We start from the raw sequence: 22,827 nt of genomic DNA on the forward strand, positions 1-22,827 counted from the left end.
GCCAATATACAAAGTGTAAAAATTCCCTTAATCACTTAATGTTGGCTTTGGTCAAGGTTAATTTGGCAGAAACTGTCAGTTTTAATCCAGTTTTAGTTGAATATTTCATAAAATGTAAGGACATTTTATTAATTATTTCTTAAATGTCAATTTAATTTTTTGACTGAAATTCTTTTAGTTGACTGTCTGTCTGTACATTTAGTTCACATTTTGAATAAAATAAATATACAGTTTTCTTTTTTAAATCTGAATTAAACACATTGAATATATTGCTGTGTTAGAACATGTTACATGCTTTAATGTTAAAAAAAAATTCTTTGGTTTGCTCATACTGCCCATGGTTGCTACACTTGTATTCACACTTTTTCTGAGAATCTCAAAAATGACCAGTCTCCTCTGATTGGTCAGCATTTCCGGAGTCTCCACATCACATCATACCGATCTGAGAGTGGGGGAAAAAAGTGTCTTATTATTTCTATTTAACTGTGTTATTTAAAGTGCTCATATTATGCTTTCTGGCTTTTCCCCTTTCCTCTATTGTGTTATATATATTGTTTTGTGCATGTTATAGGTTTAGGTGAAAAAGCCCTTAGTCCACCCCAAATGGATATACCATCTCCATCAGAAAACACTGTTCACAAATAGCTCTATTGTAGGACAGCTTTTACTTCCGTGAGAAACGTGTGTCACTTTGTAACGCACGTTATAATGCTCACCTAGCTGTTAGCATTGCACGCCACTACACTCTGCTTCTGACTGGCTAGTAGTCCTTACCTAGGTATTGTGCAAGTGTCAACTCCCAACAAAGATGGAACAGAAATGAGATGCCTTACTCGGTAGCTTAAACGGAGAACTCAACACACAGGGTGAAAAGAGTAGCTGCAGCAATGTTAGGTACATCAAAAATATGGTGTTTCTTTTTAATTAAACCATGTAAACCTGTTCTGATATAACCTTTAAATACATTTATGAACCTGAAAATTAGCATAATATGAGCACTTTAATACATGTATTTGTATAGACACTAAAAATGTATGAAATCTATGCTGTTTGTAGTCAAAAATTAGAGGCTTATGTCTTTGTCATATACAGTAAAACTCTACAAGGTTACACAAAATGTCTTTTTATATCTTATTAGTGTACAGTGCCCCTAAGCAAAGCTCAGTATTAATTTGACTGCAGGTCCAGATCCCCTCAGAAAGAAATAATCTTGATTTCTGTTAGTTGACAAACATCAACTAACAAACTGTAAGATGTTACATTTTCCTAAAGAGCTATTCAGCTACTGAATGTGCCACTGATGCGGACAGTGAATTTGATTGAAGTGCACATTACAACCTTTCCTTAACAAACTACACATGGAATTAACATAGGATATTAAAAAATATTATATGAAATGTCCTTGCATCATAGAACTTTGAACCAAACATAAATGGCAAACCTTTATTGTTTAAATATTGTCCTGATCAGGTGTTCTTAATGAAAAAAAATTAGTAAGTTTTGATAAGCAGATTTTTTTTTAAAGTTATAATTGTAAATAATTCAAATCAGGATCAACATTTTATGCATGAAGAAGGGTATCGTATATAAAATATATATGTGGAAGACAACTTTTTTTATTAGTTTGTGGGAACATGTTGCACTTTATAAATGCCAGGTGGGAAAAGCAGAGTTGTGTCTAAAGCATTTTTAATCCTAATTGTGGACAGTCAGTCACATCTATTTCAGCTATTGTTGTTTTCCATTCCAAACACAGGCAAGAAAAAAAGATACTCAGGCCCGCCAGGACCCACTGAGCTTTTTTCCCCAGCCTGGTGAAAAGAATTAATTATTCAACAGTAAGCAAGCTTTTAGCTGGCCATTTGTGTGCTTTGATCTAGGTATCAGGAGTTTGCATGAATGCCTGTATTGTCATCTTATGTTTCCATAGTGTGTGTTTGAATGATTGAAAATAGTGGAGGCCCATGCTTCATCTGGTAAAGTTTACACTGCAGGCACTGTGGACAGGCAGGCTGGCATTCTAAATCCCCAGATGTTGTTTATTTGTCCTGTAAGGTCACGTGGCTGGGTTCACTCAGGCTGGCCTTGCCTAAATGTTTGCATGAAAACTGCACCGGGGTCAACCTTTAACAAACTGCTGCTCAAACTCAAAAGCCCACCCCTCCCCCCTCTCTGGCTCTGCGCAGTGGAACAACAGAATGTGTTGGTGTGGCACGCAGCCAGGTGCTGCAGTATCAAAGATCTCATGTTATTGACAAGTTAATACCCTGTGTTTCTATTTAAACTTTGTTGGTCAAGAGCCTATAAAATACTGTGTCTGCCTGAAACAAATGTGCTTTTCACAAGACTATTTTAATAATTTTTCCAGGATTTTTTTAAGATAATGTTTTTGGCATTTTTGCAATAAGGCAAGCCTGTTTTTGTTTTTTTGTTTTTTTAAGTGAATGATTTCACTCTATTGTAAAGATTTACATGAAATATGTTCACCGCATTTACTATCTAACTGGGACGTTTTGGGAGTCATGGGTAGACGAAGACGAAATTGACAAAGTACAGACTGCAATACACTGGTTATAGAAAATTACTTTTAACCATGTATCCAGCTACTGTAATGTAAAACTTATGCGCGGTGTAAATGTTCCACCAAAACAAGTTTCTTCCCGTAGAGCTGGGTGATATGGAGAAAATCAAATATGAGATTTTTGACCAAAGAAATCAATATTAATATTATGGCATTATTGTAGGGTCGGCTATTGGTGACAAATTATCATCAGTAATGTGAATATAATGAAAAATGGGTAAAGGCAAATAATGCCCAGCCCTACCTTCCCAAAAATGTTTTGCGGAGCCACCATCTTTGCGAACAGAGCTTAGCACCGCCCAAGATGATTGTGATTGGTTTAAAGAAATGCTGACAACCCAGAGTGTTTTTTTTCTTCTACCCTGGAATGTACAGTATGTGTGAAAAGGCCAGACCTTACTCTACAGCGCTGTGGAGATAGGTCTGGCAATGCAAGACTAGTTGCAGCTTTACAATATGGACATAATGGGTTTTGGGGGTTGTGCTGTAATTCAAGATGCTATACCCAGAGCAACCATGTCTTTCATCACCACAAGAGCCCTGAACATCCCAAGATTCTTCTTCTCACTGGTTACTCCTTATGTTTCCATTATACAAACATAAAGCAGATAGAAACATCAGTATTTTTTTGTCTATTTATATCCCCTATATTCTGCTCTTTTCTACCTTTTGAGATGTACTTTGTAATATGTCACACTGTGATCTGTGATGTGCTGCCATTGATGGAAATGCCTTTTCTTCTGATTACCTAAGATACGGCTAATTAGCATACGCGGTGTCCCCATTGTGTCATAACAAAAGTAAGGCCTTTAATTGGTAATGATGTGAATGTGGAAAAATGTTTTATTATATTGAGGGTTTGGTGCATTTCATAGAGGAGCACAGCAGATCCATGACATTGGTTGGCTACAGCTGGACACACGTAATTAGAGTGCCTCCTTACCTATAATTTGTGTAATAGTTTTGGTTGGCGGCATGTTATTACCATATGAAAGGGCTAAACAGGGGTCATGTGCATTGCAACAGCAATTAGAGCAGAGATGAGGGCAGAAGAATGTTTGGAGCCATTGTTAATTGGAAATCTCTACAAAGCTATGCCTTAATTATAATTTAGTCAGCTGCACTGTTTTAAACCCAATATATTCAGTTGCCATTATTTTCTGTAATAGTACTAACAGCTAGGTCTGTTCCCTTTCAAAGCGCCGGCTTTGAAGAGAAATGAGATTGAATTAGATTATTTTGAAAAGCTGTGCTGCTACGAGTTTTTTTCATGCTAATGTTGCATGGTGTTCTCACAGTGAAACTGGATCTGGTTTGTTTAGGAGATGCACATACAGTACCTTCTGATTTGAATGCACTAGAAATAGACCTTAGCTTACCTGCTAAGCTTACCTTGCCTTCATAGCTTTGTGTATGATTTTATGACTACTTCCTTAAAAATTTAATTTTAATTTTTTTTAATGAGTATATGACTAATACTGTGACTAAATCCACTCATTAGTCAGCAAGCTTTGTATATTCATTAATCACACAATTATATGTTCAGAGATTCAAAGGTTATTATTAGGCATGCATCGAACCCAGATTTTTGGGGTTCTGCCAAATACCATACCCACTGGTTACGATTCTGCCGAACCCTAAACCGAACCAAATCCTACTGCTATCCTCAGTCCATTAATGAAGTAAACAGTGTCAACAGCAGTGCGTTTTTTCATTTTATTTTAACAGTAACAAAAAGAATAGGCAACATTTTACCAGGCACACAAGTAGGAAAAACTGTTTTTGACAAGGCCAATGTTTATACTATCTCAAGATCCAGTCAAGATTTTGTCAGTAAAAAAGCACCTGGAGTAACGTGGCTCAAGCAGATAGAGTAGCTTGCTGAATCCGGTGTCTTCCACTAGCTATTCTATAGGGCTGCAAGTCAGTGGCTATCATTTTCCCAATTGCTGCATGAATAGCTTTGGCTTGTGAGTTATCCGATGCCCTGTTGGTTTGGTGTAGGGCTAGCCAAGCTAATAATGGTCGTCTGGTTAACAGTTTTTAGCTGTGACTGTCCTTACTTTGCCGTACCTGAAGTTGCTGCATTTTGGCTGCTGTCTGTGGATTCCTTAATGCACAACTCATATTCTTTCTGATGTTTCATATGCAAATGTCTTAACTGTGGCAATGTTGTGTATTGTTTACGGTCCTTTCCACCACGAGACAAATCACCATTTCAGATTGAACCTGTAGCTGCACTTGAATTGCCTTCTTTTGACTGAAAGTACTGTCGAACAACACTTTTTCTGCTCACAAGTTCCATTTTCTCACAGCCTACTGCATCCACCTGCGGTCCACCTATGTGAACACCTTCCTGTTTAAACGGCGGTGTTGCGTTCAGTCCAAGATGGCAGCGCTGTAGCTCAGTCATGGGTGCGTTTATTGTAATAGAGTTTTGCCTCTTGTTACTTATATACTCCTTGACAAGAACATGAACTCAACACAACAATAGGCTCTTTTTCTCAAATCTTTGGTAGCGTTAGGTTCGGTGGAAAAAAATTAAAAAATTCGGCAATACCCGAAATCCGTCAAAAACCCCAAAGTTTGGCCAAACCAAACCTGAACTCTGGGTTCGGTGCATCCATAGTTATTATTGACTTGGTTAAAATATTGTCACTGTTTCTTTAGCTAGAGCACTTAATCTGCATTTGACAAAAATCATTGGAACAATATCACATACTATACCACCCCACCAAGGATGATGTTTCAGTTTTGCATTAGTTGTAAAAGCTAAATTCAAATGTGTTGCTCAGCATGTGTTTGAGTATCAAACAAATAAAACTATGAGTCTAGAGCTTACATGAGTCTACGCAACTTCGACTAAGTATTCATGGGCATGATGTGGTCTTCTAAATTTTTTGCAAAAACATTTCCACTAAATGTTTCCCCTTTTGTATTTTAAATGAAACACATTCCTCATGTTTTCTTCACGCAGGTCGAAATGAGCTGATAGCCAGATACATCAAGCTTCGGACCGGGAAGACGAGGACTCGGAAGCAGGTAAGACAAGAGAGGAGACATCTCTGTTGTATAGTGTCAGAGGGCTGTCAAATCTGAATGCGTGCAGACTGTTGCCTTTGTTTCCAGACAGAGAATAACACAATGCTTAGCTGTCGAGGGGACTTCTGAGGCTAACAATTCCCCCAGCACTGCTGCATGTATTGCATGAGCAGATGTCCCTGGATTATGACATTCCCAAAATTGTCACTTATAGGTACACATACATTATACTAACTGTAGTAGTTTTAAAATCTAATATCTACTTAAAATGCAGCCTTTCATTTTCTACAATGAAACAGCTATACTACAATTAATATAAGAGCATTAAAAAAGAATAGCCACAGTAGCTTAACAGTGCAAGTATTCTTCCTCAGCACTAAATCATGGAGGTTTTGCACTTGGTCGGAATAGAAGTCTGTATTAATAGGAAGGTAGAAGCCTTAATAGATTGGTACAATCTCTGATCAAAGAGAGAGGCACCCTTTTTTTGCCAAACCCACAGCTTTTACACAGAGTTTTAAACTCAGAGTTCTGAATAAAACGTGCGGGAGTATTTCTGTAAAAAGTAATAAAAGATGTAGTTTCTAATCTTCTCTTAAATGTAATTTTAGGAAATATTTGTACTTAAAAAAAAATCCCAAAAAATCCCCCTTTTGTTTTTATTTAAAATTTGGTAAAAAGCAGCTTGGGTGGGGCTTCAAATAAAATGTTGCAAACCCCCTGGCTAATTTACCCCCTTTAAAAAGGAAAACCCTGTTTTGACCACTTTACGAATACCAAAGAAAAAAGCCCGGGGAGTGACTTCGAGCACTGGGGGGAATTGACAAAACCCGGGAAAAGGAAAAGGGTTTGGGGGTTTCTCTCTTGTGACTCCTTTTCCCCAAAAAAAAGAACAGGGAAAGAAAGAGATTTTTTACAGCGCACTAGAAAAAAACACACTTTTTTTTTATCGTTAGTTTTAAAAGGGTGAGGTTGTGGGGTTGATTGCTGGATGGGTTTTTTTAAGGTGCAGTAAAAGAGATTTTCATAAAAACTTAAATGGAAAAGAAACCCAGATTAAATTATTTAGCAACATTGATTTGATTATGGTCAAAGATTTCCCAAAAGTTTTTTGCCTTAACATTTCAAATCTTAAAACCCCCGGGTTTGGGGCGTTGATTGGACAAAATAGTTTGAATATGTCAACTTTGGGGTTTAGGAAAAATTTTTTTTTTAAAATTTAAAATTTTTTATTTTTTACCCTTTTTACCCCTAAACAATCAATTTAAATTAAAAAAAAATTATCGTCAGTTTTATAAAAATTTAAAAAAAAAACGGAGCTGAGCCCCAACTTTTAACATCAGGAAGCATTTTTTATTTTCCCCTTTGCCCTTTGGAAAAATCACCCTGGGGGGGATTTAAAGGAAAAAAGGGCAGAAAAAAAAAACCCCCCAAAACCCGTCATCAAACCCCACAAATTTCTTTCTTTCTAAATGTACTCAAAAATCTGAATGTTTGTATGAGAATATTTTAAAAAAATTTTCCCTCTGTGAACGGGAGAGGCCCAAACCCTTTGGGCCCGGGGAAAAGCCTCGCCCCCCCCCCCCAAAAAGAATAATTTGATAGTCAATTTCATTCAACACAAATCCCGATCACTCGGGGGGCCTTAATGTGGGCCAAAGGGGCCGCATCCCCTTTAAACAGTTCACTTAAGTGATGACAACACAAAAGCATAAAGCTTTTTTGGGTTAAAACTTTGGGGTGTGGTTTTGGGGGCTTTTTTTTAGCACCTTTTTCTCCTTTTAAGTGTTGTTAAACAAAAAAAGTTAATCCACTTTTTAATTTTTTTGGGGGTTTTTCTTTTTTTTATTTTTCATTTTTTCTTTTTTTTTTAAGGAGGTGTTAGCACATACAGGTCTTTGCCAAAAAAAAAAAAGGTTTGAGAAAACCAAACTGCCATTAAGGTCGGCGGGGTTTGCCCCAGGCAAAGGGGGTTTTCTTCCTGGTTCCGGCTCTTCCTTTGTTTTCCTCCCCTCCCCTACCCCGAAAGGGGGTTTGCCCCTTTAGGTTTGCCAAAAAGGAAAAACTCGTGAGTTTTATTCCCAAAATAAAGGTATGCGCTTTTTTGCTTTGGGTTGGGTTTTTTTGCTGGCAACTTAAATTCTGTTTTCCCCCCCCCTTTGGGGACAGAAATGAAGCCCGGGGCTCCCCGTTCCACTAACCCAAATCTTCTGCTGACTGTAGTCTGTTCACATTTTCTAACCCCCCTCCACCTTTTCAGTCCATCTCTCTTACCCTCACTCAGACATGCTGTCAATGTCCTGTCTACTTGGTTTCATCTAAATCTATGTATTCTTTTATTTACAGGCATTTGCTCATCATTTTAATGACGTAGTATAAAAATAGTAAAGACATTTTGTTTCAGTAAAAATAAAAAAACAGATTAATATTAAAGACTCCAAAGCAAATGGTACTCATAGTTTATGTGTTTGCTTTTTAGTTATACAAGAGCCTGACTGGTACTGGATTTACTGAGGCTGATAAAAAATACATAACATAACAAACAATGTTTTGGTGATCATCCCTTAAATTTGCTTTTGAAAGAGTTGTGTCCAAGATATAGAATGTACTGAGGGAGGTATTTTACGGTTCATCCTCTGCGGACCATGAATTATACACACCAAATTAAATGGCAATCCATTTAAAAACATGTTATTAGTATATTTCAGTATGGCCCAAAGTATTGAACTGATTGAGAGACCGACAATCGATTCCTAGGAATTTCCTAAAATTGAGCAAAACAACTCTGTTTCTAAATAATGCATTTCTGTACTACAATTTCTTGTTACTTATTGGCTGGTATATACTCCAATACCGGTCATAATAAGCTAAACACCAGTGAATATATCAGCCTAGTTGTTTACTGTTTGGGCTCTTACTTGTACTTTATACGTTTGTAATAATTTATTAAAATCTAAATCAAAGTAAAATGTTAGGAAGCATGCTGGCATTGGCTGTTTATGAGTGGCTGAGAGCTTAAGGTCCGAGGAAAATGGACTGATGGCTGGCTCTTTCTGAAATGCTCTCTCTGCTTTCTTGTTCCTCTTTCAATCGGTTGGTAATTCCAGACTCTCACAATGCCATGGCTGCCAGACGCTTTCTTTCCTCCCAGTTCACATGTCGTCATTTCAGAGCGTTCAGAGCATTACTTATTTCAGCAATAGTGAATTCTGTTGAAATCACTGTAGAAAGCTTTTCACAATGGCAGATTAAAATAGGAGAATAGCATTGTGAAAGAAGTCATCTGGAATAAACCAGTAATTTAAGGTATTTTATGAAGTAATGCTTGTATATCAAAGGGCACACCACCCATGTGCCATTTTCTTCTTTTCTTGGGGAGCAAACTATATGTTTTGACTTTCACACTTTTCTCCACTCCCAGTATTCAACACAAATTAATGACCCCTCATTAATCTGTGTGTGAATGGACTGCATTTATATAGCGCTTTTTCAGTGTTAGTGACCAATCAAAGCCATAGACTGTAAAAGAAAAACGTTGCATCCGTTAAGTCACCCATTGGTTTGTGGAATGTAGTTTTGAAGCCTCTACTTTGGCAATATGGGCGTCACCATCTTGTTTATTCAACTGAATGTGAGGATTTTTTTACAAGAGGGTGGAGTTGCAAAATAGACAACAAAATAGGTGAAGGTTGTGAACATGGGAGAAATGAGCCAAACCAGTGTTGTTTATGTTTGCAATGGCTCTGCGCTAAGCTAAACACTAAAGGGGAAATTTGCCAATTTTCAACCCTTCTTATGCGAGTCATTCACTGGAGCTTTGGCGGGTAAATGCCAACCTTTCAGGTACCGCGGAAAATCATCTGCTTGTATGGCAGTACAGAAAATCGGCAAGCTTTCTAAAGTTACAAACTAACCCTAGCAATTTTAAAATAAATGGGACCATAATTTACAAAATGAACATCATGCTGTATTGAAAAAGACTTGAAACTAGCGATCAAGACCATACACTCATTATGAAAATGTTTGAGGTAATAAATTAAGGCCAAAGTAGGGTAATTTTTCCATAGACTTCTAAAGAAACTGACTTCTTTTTGCAACCAGTGGAGTTTCCCCCTGCTTTAAATTAGATAGAAGCAGGTTTAAGGCACTTCCGCATTGGCTTCACTTCTCAGGCCTGAAAACTTTGTCCATCATTTTACCGTTTATGCTTAATGCGCTTTACACTACAGTCACCATTCACACACATATTCTTCACCAACATGGCTAAACACATTCACACACCAATGGCCGATGGGTTCAGTATCTTGCTCAAGGACACTTCAACATGTAGTTGGGCCAGGGATCTAACCAGCGACCTTCCAATTGGTAGACAACTGCTCTACCTCCTGAGCAGTCACAGTCGCCCCTTGTTTGTGCTGAGAGACAGAAAGAGTCAGACATGCAGCTAGCCACATGAATGCCTGGTCTTTCAAGGACACAGGCAGCTGTCTGAAGAAAAACAGACAGCTTTTTTATGAATCCCTGTCTTTTCTTATTCAAAACAAATTAGAGTTCAGGCAAAAGGAAATACAAGTATGCCTTTCACTTCAGGGGCATCAATGAAAACCTGCTGTTTCTGCTCTTGTCTAAGGCATCTGAGTGAAATTACAGTTATTACATTACTGTTCTGTTGTTTTGTTTCAAGTGATCAGATTGTAAAAATTCACTGAGACCAAGAATAATTTGTAAATACAAATTTCATAATCCTTTGTTATTAAGTGTTCATTAAATATGTGTTGTGTTACACTGTGTTAAGATGGCTTGACATTCTTAAATTTAGGTGTGTTTTTTTTACTGTTTTGTAACACTTTTTCATGCAGTCTTGACTAACAGTTTAAAAAATGTTGACTTATAAATTAATTTACAATAAAACCCTGTTTGTTTGCATTTAGGTTACAAGCATGGTAAGTCTTTTTTTGTGTTGCTGTTTCTGCTTTCATTAGGACCTGCCTCGTCTTTCAGCTGCTAGTTTTGCATTTGTGCCCCTGCCTTAGTGACACAGTAGTTGTTGCCAGTGTTTTCCCAGTTTAGTGGTGTCTCTTTGTGTCCTCATACTATTATCATACTGTAGCTGGACTGTGCTCCACCAACATTTGTTGCCAGCATGCTTACCTTTTAGCTTCTGCCACCAGTGAGTCTGCATGTGTTTGCTAGTGTATGGGTTACCCCAGTCTGCACTCTTCTGCAGTATTTACACTACATTTACCACGTTCAGTATGACTTTAAAGAACTTTGTGAATGCACAATAACAAAGGACCATTTCCAAAACAACATAAAATGTGCAGTGCACTTCTGCAAGCTTGTGTGGGTCCCTGTGTTACTATTCTATTAATAAAGCATGTCCATTTACAATTAATGTAGTTATATCCTGATCATTTAAAAACCTCTTGTTAAAAGATGAAAGAAAAATGTAGCTGTAGCTGTGAAAGTCTTGACATGCAGGCAAAAGCAACCTTGATAGAAGTGCTGCTGAATGTTTTTAGAAAGTATTTATTGGTGGATCAACAAGAAAACTTTCATTTAAGTGCATACCAGTGCATTGTATATTGGAATTGAATTCTAATTGTTTGGCACAGTCCTGTAAAACACTTAAATAGTAATACCCCTGCAACTTCTTTTAACCTGCTTGCATTTTACTGTTATGAGAGAGGTCGGTGGTGCTTTTAGTATGTTGTTTGGAGTCTGTATGTTGCTACCTCTGCCACATGCCCCACCTCCCCCTTCTGTGCGAGTGCTAAGCCTTTTGTGACTGCTGTTAAAGGACCAAGCCGTGAAGGACAAAGCCCTCCAGAGCATGGCCTCCATGTCCTCGGCTCAGATCGTCTCTGCCACGGCTATTCACAACAAGCTGGGCCTGCCAGGCATCCCGCGCCCAGCCTTCCCTGGAGCAGGGGTAAGAGCTTTGTCGGCACCCCACTATTGATCCATCCTGTCCAGCTTCACCCAGGGCAGCCATGAGGCCAACCACGCAGTCACCCGGGCCAAATCACATTACACACCACAGCTTTGCACAACTGCCCCTATCAGATAAGCACACGATCAAAAGGAGTGGTAGTCAAGATAACTACATCCACTGAACACAGAGCTAAGATCCATTTTGATCTTGTTTCTAACAGCTGCTCACAATTGTATGTTGTTTGTTCTTTGTTGTCTATGAATACATGTACTTCTTCAGTTATGGCAGGGTATGATATCGGCTGGTCAGCCTGGATCCTCGCAAGAGTATGTATCATACTTCAGAAAAAAACTCTTTAAGCAACATTTTCAATATAGTGTGCTATTGTAATGTTTTTTCCTAATGGGTCTGTCATTCTTTGTTGCAGTATTAAGCCTTTCACCCAGCAAGCCTATCCCATTCAGCCAGTCACAACAGCCATTTCAAGTAAGAATTTACCTGATTTAAAAATTATCAAGGAAAAAAGACCCGAAATGTACATCGCACTTTTTACAATTGCTGAATTTATAAATTTTTAAATGCAACTTCACATCTCTTTTGTTACTGGACAAAAGGTCTGATAATTTGCTAACTATTTAATGTATTAGAGCTCACTCCATCTCCACATGTGATGTGCATTTCAAGAACAGCTTAGCTGTTAAAGGTCCCATGACATGGTGCTCTTTGGATGCTTTTATACAGACCTTAGTGGTCCCCTAATGGTATTAGGGGACCACTAAGGCGGAGACTGGGGGTGTGGCCTTGACCAACTGGCACTTTACTTGTTTGAAAACCATGATGTCTCTCTCATGGGTGGACCAAATTCTCTGGGCGGGCAAAGCAGAGAACAGATCGGCCCATCTGAGCTTTCATTTTCTCAAAGGCAGAACAGGATAGCCAGGGCTCAGTTTACACCTAGCACCATTTGTAGCCACTGTGGGACCATAGGCATGCTGAGGGAACGCATACTAATGTTAAAAAACCTCAAAGTGAAACCTTTAAATCTGGGCCTTTAATCATACTGTGAGAGTTGGCAGGTTGTCTTGGTGTAAAACAAATGTGTTGATAGAGCGAACGTTAAATGCTTGGGAGAAAGCAACAACCATAAAAGCAGGCGTTGATTCTTTGAACCCACCTACATTTATTTCCCCCAGATCACTGTATCTACAGCGTAGCTCCAGGAGGGAGGAGGGAAGTAAATGTTGGGACTTAAGGTTCTGGTTTGAGACCAAAATGAAATTAATTTTGGCAAGTTCAGTTTTTATCAGTTACATTTTGTTTGCAAAAGTTATTTTTTTAAATGTATGATTTTAAGCACATATTGCTCAAATATGTTTAGACGGTAGCAGTCAATTAAACTGTAGATATTCCCCTCATGCAACACTCATCCAGAATTTTTTTATGCTCATATAAATTATATGAAAAAAGAAAATTCACAAGACGTGCACAGACCGATCAGAAAGCAAACAATCTGTCAGGTGTGGATACAGAACTCAGAGACAATAGACCTTTTTTTCACCATGTGACCATTTTTTATTGCACAAATGTTGGGAAACCTTTTAGTGTTTTATCATTTCTTGCTCAGAACCTGCCACAAACATACAGTAAGTTTTCCTGGATATTAGACTGAGGTTTTGACCAGTTATTATTTTTACATATTCAATAAGTAAATATTGATACATCTGACAAATTCACAAGTTAAGAGCAAATCTGTGCAATTACATTTTTATCTGAATGATGTTCCAATGCACTGCTGGAACCTGAAAACAGTTTGTGAATTGCTGGGAATTTTTAAAGTAAAGAGGAATGTAGCCATTAACAACATCAGGACAAGAAACAAACCTGACGGATGTCCCTGAAACCTCTCAAACAATATCGTTATTATGACATGTTTTATTTGTTACAGTGAAAATGAACATATTCTTGCTGTAAAACAACCCACAGACAGGACAAATCTTTTTTATTATTTTGGTGTTACTGCAGGTTACGAGCCCACAGCAGCTTCAGCTCCCACAGCACCAGCATGGCAGGGACGCTCCATCGGTACATCTAAACTCCGACTTGTGGAATTTTCTGCCTTCCTAGAGCAACAGAGAGACCCAGACTCAGTGAGTTAAGCATTACATTAAAGCATGACATATCACTATATCATGGTGTTCATTCCCACCTCTTATCATTCAGTCCTTTCCTCAACGAATACACTGGGACATTTTCCCAGGCAGAAAGTCTGCTGAGATGAGGCCAAAACAAGCTGAGAGGGGAGAAGCCTGGCCTGTAGGGAGACACAGCATGAAAACCTGCAGAAATAATAAAGGACTATATTAATCAGTTCAGTTTGCATGCCAAAACTATATTCGCGCTGCAGACGTCAGCTCAGCAAGACGATCCACAGACTCACTGACTGTGAGTTGACAAATCAGCAGCTTTAAGTCTCACATTTCTTGTTTGCTTTAGCAATTTTTTAATGGTTGTCCACATTTTCCTGAACACTTTGTTTTAGCATTGATACTGCATGACAACAGCCATTAATCTTATATTCAGCTTAATGCTTGAAATTGTTGCATTTGCCCTAAAGGCTACATGCTGGAGAGGCTGTTTTATGAGCTTTTAAAGTGAAGTGCAGCACCACATGACAAGGTTTTATTCAGTCACAATGAGGGCAATGAACCTCTGAAAATCCAATGTTATTCTCTGATTTGCTTCTCTTTCTGCTTTTAGCTTAGATCGTAGGTTTTGAGGTTTAACAGACCACAATTATATGCACTTTGGAAATACCAAATCCAAATATTCTCAGTTGAAGGAATAGAGCAAACATATATTTTTAAAATAAAGCACTCACCTTTCATTACATATTGTCAATTTAAGTTGATTGTAGTTGCCTTTGATGCAGAAATATTGCTTTTCATGTGAGTGAAGTGTACTCATTTACCATTAGCATTTGAGAAAATTAATAATTTTACAATATGGGTTTGTCTAATTTACCATGTAGAGATAGATCTATCTTGGTCAGACAGATGAAGATTTGCGGTTTCATGGCTTTCTTGCCTGTAATAAAGTCAACATACAAGCTTATGGAATTTGGGTGAGGCAGTCTGGCATCCCTGGCTTGGTTTAATACAAATGAGGGGATCAGTTTGTTTTTGGCTTTAGTGGAGCAGGATGATATTTCCTAATTTGTACATCATAAAACCATGCAGGCAGCCAAATAAAAAGCAATGTTGCATAGGGTTATCATCATGAGGGTGTATTATACTAATCTAATTCTAGCTTGTTTATTATGTTGGTGGTTATTTTTCAGAATTGTTTATTTTGTTTCAGTAAACCTTGCTGTGTTGACTGACTCTCTGGATATTGATATGCTATAGATATTTTTTATACAACCTGAAATAGAGCACCATATTTTAAAGTATGTTTCTAATACTATTTTCTTACTCTTTCAGTACAACAAACACCTATTTGTACATATCGGACAGACAAATCATTCCTACAGTGACGCCCTGCTAGAGTCGGTGGACATTCGTCAGATTTATGACAAATTCCCAGAAAAGAAAGGAGGACTGAAAGAGCTGTATGGAAAAGGTCCCCAGAATGCCTTCTTCCTTATAAAATTCTGGGTGAGTATTATTTGTCAGGCACAATATTGATGATATGAAATGGCAGTGTTACAGCTGGATTATGTTTTACACATATCAGTCTTAAAATCATTGTGAAATGTTGGATGGCAGAATCAGTAACAGTCTGCTCAGGTTCGTCTTTAGTGATTGGGTGTAATCAGTCTACACAGAGAAGATTGCTCTCTTAATGTTTGCAGAATGCACTCTGCTATATTTGGACTTGCATAGCAGGAGAGCTTTTGATCAAAGCACTCGCTAATTCAGTGTAATATCTCCCAACAATGGAGTGACCTGGTTGCACTGCTAATGGCTGTTTAAACATTGCATGTATTTCCACCCTGATGCAAAATGCTAACTAGCGGCAGCCAACAAAGTAGGACCGTATGCACTTGGACCAAGTCCCTTCAAATTCCTTTTGAAGTGACCGACAAATCTAAATTTCAAATGAAAGACAGAATCTGCACAATAATGAATGTATAACTGCTTTGCTTAATGAAGGAGGAGAATGTTGTAGGAGGATGTCTCCTCTTTTTGTATCCATAATGAACAGGACGTTCAGGGCATAGAAAGGCTACCCTCCTGGAGCAGACCAGTTCAACCTTGTAAATCAGTCTTTTAACGTAACTTAATTTAATCCTCTTTAGAATATCGTTTCGTATAGAGACATGCTTATTCAGATGTGGCTGAAATCTTCTCTTTTGATATATGATTTAGATGTTTAATCTCGACCGCTATTGATTAGACCGTGACAAAGAAAATTAACATTTTTAGACACCACATTTAAACCAAATACTGACTTGTGATATCTCAAAGGCATACTACATAGAAATTGTTTACTTGTTGTGTACTAGTCTTAATAGTGTGTTGTTTTTCCAGTTAGTATCACAAAAATTAGGAGTTGCTAGAGACCAAAACAGAGCTAAAAGAATCTGAATATTGGACTTTCGTCAGGTGATCAGACACCCGACTCCCCATGACTGCTAATGTTGCTCCTTAACTGTTTGATGTGTAAATAGAGAAGTGTTGCTAACACACACCACATGATTAAAACCTGCTTACAATGGTGCAATGGTGGTGATGGCGCAGTGGATATGACACATGCCTGTGGTGTGGTAGACATAGGTTTGAATCTCACTGCGATACATCAACCAACGTGTCTTAACCCTTAGTTGCTCCAGTGGCGTGTGACCTCTGACATGTATAACAATTGTAATTCGCTTTGGATAAAAGCGTCAGCTAAATGACATGTAATACAAAGTAGCAATAGGTAGTAAAAATTAATGCAAGCTGATATATTGGCCAATATTTGGCTTTTTGCAGATATTTTGGTATTGGTGTATATGTCAGCTAATGTAAAGAAGTTGCAGAACAAAAATAACAAAACAAGGTTTGAGGTAGTCTCGCATTTCGGGACTTCCAAAGCTGTGTCAGCGCTGGACTATGGTCTGGCTATACTTCTTATCTATTCTGAGCCGGGAGACGTGCCGGATGTCAGGCTATATCCCGCTATGTACATCCACTGAGCCAGGCTAGGTTTAAGGTTATTTAGTAGCAGTGTCTCCATGACATAGTTTGTCAATCAGAGAGCACTGAAAACTGTAAAATATCCCGCTGATGAATTTTGGTCATCGTTAAAAAAAAAAAAAAAAAATGATTGTTGATTTGTTTATGTTTAAAAAAATACTATTGATCAGATTTTGTTCTGGTGTTGGGGTTAATTGACATTGCCCACAGATTCTTATCCTAAATGTTTAACTGGGTAAGTTACAGATAATCTTTCATGAATGTGTCTTTGTTCTCTGTGATTCTTCTGATAATAAATTGTTTAAATTGATTGTTACCCTTTCAAAGAATGTATATTCACACGGGCTTGAAGTTGCTTGTTGTATGAAATACCTGACAAAGGTTGCTGTACCAAAACATAATTACTCAATTAATTTAGTTTTAGTTCAAGTATTGCCTCACCACTTATTCTCTTGTACACCTGTTTGTACGTTTAGTGTCACTTGCCACTCTCACAGTATTTTATTTCACCATTTCAATACACTGTATTGTGTAATGGTTGTGTGTATTGTTTATTCCTGTAAATTCAACCCTAAATACAAATATTGATTTTCACTGCGTTCTCTCTGGCTTCTCTCTGGCTCCCAGGCTGACTTGAACTGCAACATTCAAGATGATACCGGATCTTTCTATGGAGTCACAAGTCAGTACGAGAGCTCGGAGAACATGACCATTACATGTTCAACAAAGGTCTGCTCCTTTGGCAAGCAAGTGGTCGAGAAGGTTGAGGTATGAACTCTAATCTTTTCATCCTGGGGATCAGAACAATAGCTAAAACCGGATGTGTTAACCACTATGAGTATTTACACTATACCTATGTATTTTGAGGTTACATACCACTTTAATTAATATTTTTCTCTTTTTCTTCAGACTGAATATGCACGGTTTGAGAATGGACGCTTTGTCTACCGCATAAGCCGGTCTCCCATGTGTGAATACATGATCAACTTCATCCATAAACTAAAACATCTGCCAGAGAAATATATGATGAACAGTGTGCTGGAGAACTTCACTATCTTATTGGTAATCACCAGACTGACCTGAGTGGGCGAGATCCCTCTCCAGGACTCTCATTCTTCTTCTTCTCTTTGCTGTCAGGATGTGTTGGTGGCTCCAGCTGGCTTTATAAAACAAAGAAAAGTGGGGTGGGGGGGTTGGCCGGGCCTTGAGATGAGTTCCTCTAGCTTTGCTCACATTGCTCTCATTCCACAGGGGATGAAACATAGTGTGAGGAGCCTCATTATCTGCAGGGTAAAAGGGAGGCTAAAAGGGGGCAGGAATCCCTGTTATTATCCATCACATGGGGTCTTAAAGTGTCATTCAGCAATACTAAGACAGCAAAAAAACAAAAACAGGCATAGGTCTTTACATGGGAGTGTGCACGCAAAATAGCAACCAGGGCACAAAAGCATCTTAAGGTAAAAAAGGTTCACAAGATTTCCAAAAAGCATGATGGTAGAAATTATCCTAGATAAATGAGCGCCTCCTAACTGTTTGTAGAAGACAAACATCTTAAAAAGCTAAATTTAGTTGTTTTTGTATTCTGTATTAAGGCAGTGCCCATTTAAAACGTGCCAGTTTGAACAGGTCGATTGCTTGTCCTCCTGTATTGCAGCTTGCAGCTTTCTCTTGAACTGCTCTTCCAAACAACTTCACACTCAATACTGCGCTCCCTTGGGTCCTGAGCTATACACCTGCCATGAAAATAGTTGCATCCTCTAGCAATGCTAGAGTACATTTTCCTCGCATTCTGTTTTATATCTTTTTTTATTTGAAGGGTTGTATGCCGTTGAATTGCCATTTGCTCATTAAGCTCTAATACAGAAATTATGAGTTGCATATTCATTCATTTTATAAGAACACAACTGCTAGATTTAAGGTTAAAAAAGGTGATTAAAGAATATGTTTACTTTTTAAGCGGAACTTCCTCCCAGTAACTGAAAGGTGTAGACTGCTGACTGCACATTCAGCTATTTTTCAGCTTGAATGATTCTACATATAAAACATTACTGTTGGATTGTTTACCACATTTGTGCTTTGATATCTGTGTATTTATGAATATATAGCTCATAGACAGTTAAATATGTCAAGTTACTTTAAAATGTATTCCCTATTCTCTTCAGCACCACAGAGAGTCGTCGACATTAAGAAACTCCTATTGCTTTAGGCAAATTTAACGTTTAAAGAAATGCACCTAAAAGACTTCTAAGATTGATTGTTTTTTGGAAAACAGGACCCTGAGCTTTTCATTCTATACATGTGTGGCTTCTTTGAAAATATGGCAACTCCTTTAATACTTGTACTTCAATACTAGAAAGTGACTGTCTGTTCTATTGCAGGTTGTGACGAATAGGGACACCCAGGAGACATTGCTATGTATGGCGTGTGTGTTTGAAGTTTCAAACAGTGAGCACGGCGCCCAGCATCATATCTACAGACTGGTAAAGGAATGAGAGGCTCCGAACTTCCCCCTCCCATAATCCCCCCCGTCTCCTTTTCATGGACTTACCAACCTCAAGACTTGGTGGCAGTGCCTCTACCTGAAAGTCACACCTACGATGCTTTTTGGTCATGGTATCGGGTGAAGTCAGTTGTTATAAATAAGTTTTAATATAATGTGTTTGTTATTTGACTGCAGCTGTGAATTGCGGTACAGTTTTATGTTTGAAATGTGTTGAGTTGGTCTCTGTTGGGTATAAATGTGGCCGTTTTTAAAGAATTTACTAGATTAATTTGGTAAATGGAATAATATGTCGTCCTCTTCTGCTTTGTTATGTAGACTAAGAAAAAAAGGATGCTGGCCTTTTCTTTCAGCTGCCTGATGTGGTTTGTGTAATATGTTTGAGTGTGTTTGGTGTGTCTGTTGTTCATAATTTGTGAGCGTACATACTGTAGATATACAGACAAGCACCCACAGCCAATAGATTTTCCAAAGAAACTAAACTAACACTACATAGACAGTTGAAAGCAAGTGGATATGAATATTGAAGAAATACTGCTATTTCTTTAAAGAAAACTCAGCTTTCAGTAGTATATTTATCCCTGTTGAAGCACTCCAAGTCTTTGACACTAACAACAGAATGCACTGTGAAAATACTACAAACAGTTTGCCTGCATCTGCTCCATAAATGTAAGAAGTCTTACCACCTGCTAAGCATTTTCAAGTCTTTTTTTCTGTGTCAACTGATAGGTGAATGTGTAGGTTTTAGACAGGTGAAAGTACTACGAAAACTACTTAAACCAGAACTCTCATCTTGTCCAAAAGCACTTTGTTCCCCTTCCTGGATTTCCCTTAGTAATACTTACTTTTTTTTCTGTTAGAACTGTGGTTTTAGAGCAACACTTATAAACAATCACAACACTATAAATCACGTGTAGAAAGCAGGCTTTGTTCAGGACGCTGTGGCTTTGCCCTCTGAAAGATTTAGAATATCGTTCCCCTCTGGGATCTCGGGTGTACAAACTTCAAACCAGAGTGGTGCTGCCTTCACGTTCACACTATAGTCACATGTTTCTGTGGCCTACGCCGATCCCGAGCCTTAAACACGTTATAGCCGTGAGAACTCCAAAAGATGCCACTTAAACTGTGATCTCTACGTGGGAGGACTCTTTATATGTTGTGTAAGAAATTCACAATACTATCTGCCAAAGTGTAGATGTACAGTGCCTTAGAATACACTCTAACATTACCCGTTTCTTTGTTTTAAGTCTAAAATCAGTTCTGTGGATCAAACAGGCAAAAATAACTCACCGCTAAGTTACTTGGTACATCTTCACATCTGAGAAATTGTTTCTTATAATTGGTACACTCTAGGAAATAGTTTTTTGTTGTTGTCAAAAGCAGTACACTTATGTTAAATTAAGTTTGCAAATGTGAGTTCAGAAACAGTTATAACACATGTTGTATTTTTCTCTAACACTGTAATTATGTTCCTAAAATATCAGCCTTTTTTCTAGAGTGTACTATAAACACAGACTGACTGCCTTTCCCGTCTTAAAAGACCAAAAATACAGAGATACAGTCAATCTTTTGTCCTGTCCTGCATGGTAGCAAGTAAGTGCCTTTGGTTTAAAATTTACAGCTTCAAAAAGATCAAACAAAAATTAAAAATTAAAAATGAAATGTTGCTAGACCAAAAATGAGACATAAGTGAAACCAATCACCACATTGCCTTTTTAAAGGATTGTAATGACAGCATGAGGAAAGCTGGTTACCGGTAAAATAAAGAAATGATGTATTTGAAGAAAAACGTATTTCTTTGCTTGAGGTCAAAGACTGAAAGACCTGCTGATAACCTACAGCCGCTGACTGCATTCAGGATGTCAACTCATACGAACACCACAGCTGTTTGCGTCATGCACACTTGCAGGTTCAAGTGTTTTAAAAAAAACAAAACGCTCCCGACCACACACTCGCATGATGTGAAAAACCACAGAAATAAATCACAATGTGACCTTTGATGCAGACACAGCTGTGATGTTGACGAGGGGCCGACACAAGATTTTATAATCTATCTTTCAGAACTTAAAAGTGAAAGTTTATTTAATAGTGATTCTACACTACTACTTCTAAAATATCTTGTAATGTGGTTGATTTTTTTTTCCCAAAACCTGTTTGAGACGTTGTTTCAGAAACTTATTTTTCACAACCCTAGTGTGGACGAGGCCGTCAAGGTCAATACTTTTCTCCGTAAGGACCATAGCTACTCAAACATTTACTGTTTCTAAAGTATTTTAATAGAAGAAGCTCTAAATAATTGCAGACAATGTCTCTGGTAGATGCAGATAAAGTTCAATCATTCAGTATTTTTCCACAGTCCTGTGGACACTGTAGAGTTTAATAGGCTTTCCCCCCCTTATGTTTACCCTGTGTATCTGTTCACATTTATTGATTACTTAGGAAGATGTTTTGTTATTGTACTTGTATACAGTTGTACTTGGTTTTGTGATGACATTGTCTGTATATTGCAAGCCCAATAAGATGGTAATGATGTTGCTGCTGCACTGCTGGTACATTTTGACATGTTGTTTCATCACTAAAACAGCAGGACTGATGCCTTCGATGGCACGAATGTTTGAAATGGATCATTTAAAAGGAAAATGGACACATTAAAAAGAAATCTGCGAAGTCGAGGAATCATGCTACAAACATATCAGCAGTTTAGCTCTTGTTATTTGTAATTCTGTCAAGTAGGTACTGGTACCTTTTTGTTTTGTGACCATTTTCAGATGGTGGCTTTAAAGTGATTTTTTCACTTAGCTCACGTATAGTTGTCATACACACATTTAGGTTTTGTGTGCAGACTTGTTTTTTGTAAAAAGGTGCTTTGTACAAAAGTATATATCTTAGCTTTTCTTGGTACAGATGTGTGATATCTTTTCGTATCCATGACAGTAAAGTGTTGGGAGCAAAGGAGAGAAAAGAAGCTCTGCTATGTTTCTGTGTTCTGCATATGGTCTTGTCTTTGCTCTGTAACAATATGATGCCTTCTTGATAATAGTAGATATTTTATAGCTTTCTAGATACTTTGTATGTATGCAATATTGAAGTAAAATAAATCTGAAAATATATAGCCTTTTGGTTGTCACTTCAGTTAAAGATTTAACATAGTTATGGTGCTAAAGCAATTAGCACAGTTTGAGTATTCACTCCAAAAGCAGTAATACGTGACTCTGTGTGGACTGAGGCACCATTTAACAGCAGAAACCTCAGATCAACAGTAGATGGAGCCTGGCACTTGCTTTATATTTCACTCTCTGTGTCCCTGTTTCACATGTAAGACAACACATTTAAATGTACAACACTGTAATACCAGAAAACCTCCCCAGAGGGAGACATTGTTTATTTAACCCAAACTTGATTGTCTTCCTTTTGAGATCAATCCATAAATTAAGGCACCAGTAAAAATTATATATTGTGTAATTAATGTGCAGTCACATAAAATATTTTAGAGCAATACACTGCATATACTGAAAGCAGAAATAGGCTCAATCAATAATCATTCTGACCCTACAGGTATCAGAGGATCTTAGAAATATTTGCCTATTTTCCT

General features: G+C 37.8%; 1 protein-coding gene across 3 annotated transcripts in view; it reads left to right on the forward strand.

The window, feature by feature from the left end:
• tead1b (TEA domain family member 1b) overlaps positions 1-22,345 on the forward strand; it is a 62,357-nt gene extending 40,012 nt beyond the window's left edge. For 2 of the 3 annotated variants that reach the window (XM_032513351.1, XM_032513357.1), the window contains 10 exons: positions 5,559-5,623; positions 10,555-10,566; positions 11,424-11,555; positions 11,838-11,884; positions 11,986-12,044; positions 13,581-13,705; positions 15,038-15,211; positions 17,363-17,503; positions 17,645-17,797; positions 19,114-22,345. In XM_032513351.1, coding sequence (XP_032369242.1) covers positions 5,559-5,623; positions 10,555-10,566; positions 11,424-11,555; positions 11,838-11,884; positions 11,986-12,044; positions 13,581-13,705; positions 15,038-15,211; positions 17,363-17,503; positions 17,645-17,797; positions 19,114-19,227 — 1,022 coding nt within the window. In that variant the 3' untranslated portion in view covers positions 19,228-22,345. Of the gene's footprint in view, positions 1-5,558; positions 5,624-7,501; positions 7,567-10,554; positions 10,567-11,423; positions 11,556-11,837; positions 11,885-11,985; positions 12,045-13,580; positions 13,706-15,037; positions 15,212-17,362; positions 17,504-17,644; positions 17,798-19,113 lie in introns of all 3 variants that reach the window. The other variant, XM_032513365.1, reaches the window with a different exon arrangement.
• The last annotated feature ends 482 nt before the right edge of the window (positions 22,346-22,827 follow it).

Source organism: Etheostoma spectabile, chromosome 1 (genome assembly GCF_008692095.1).
Source record: "Etheostoma spectabile isolate EspeVRDwgs_2016 chromosome 1, UIUC_Espe_1.0, whole genome shotgun sequence".
Taxonomy (NCBI): Eukaryota; Metazoa; Chordata; class Actinopteri; order Perciformes; family Percidae; genus Etheostoma; species Etheostoma spectabile.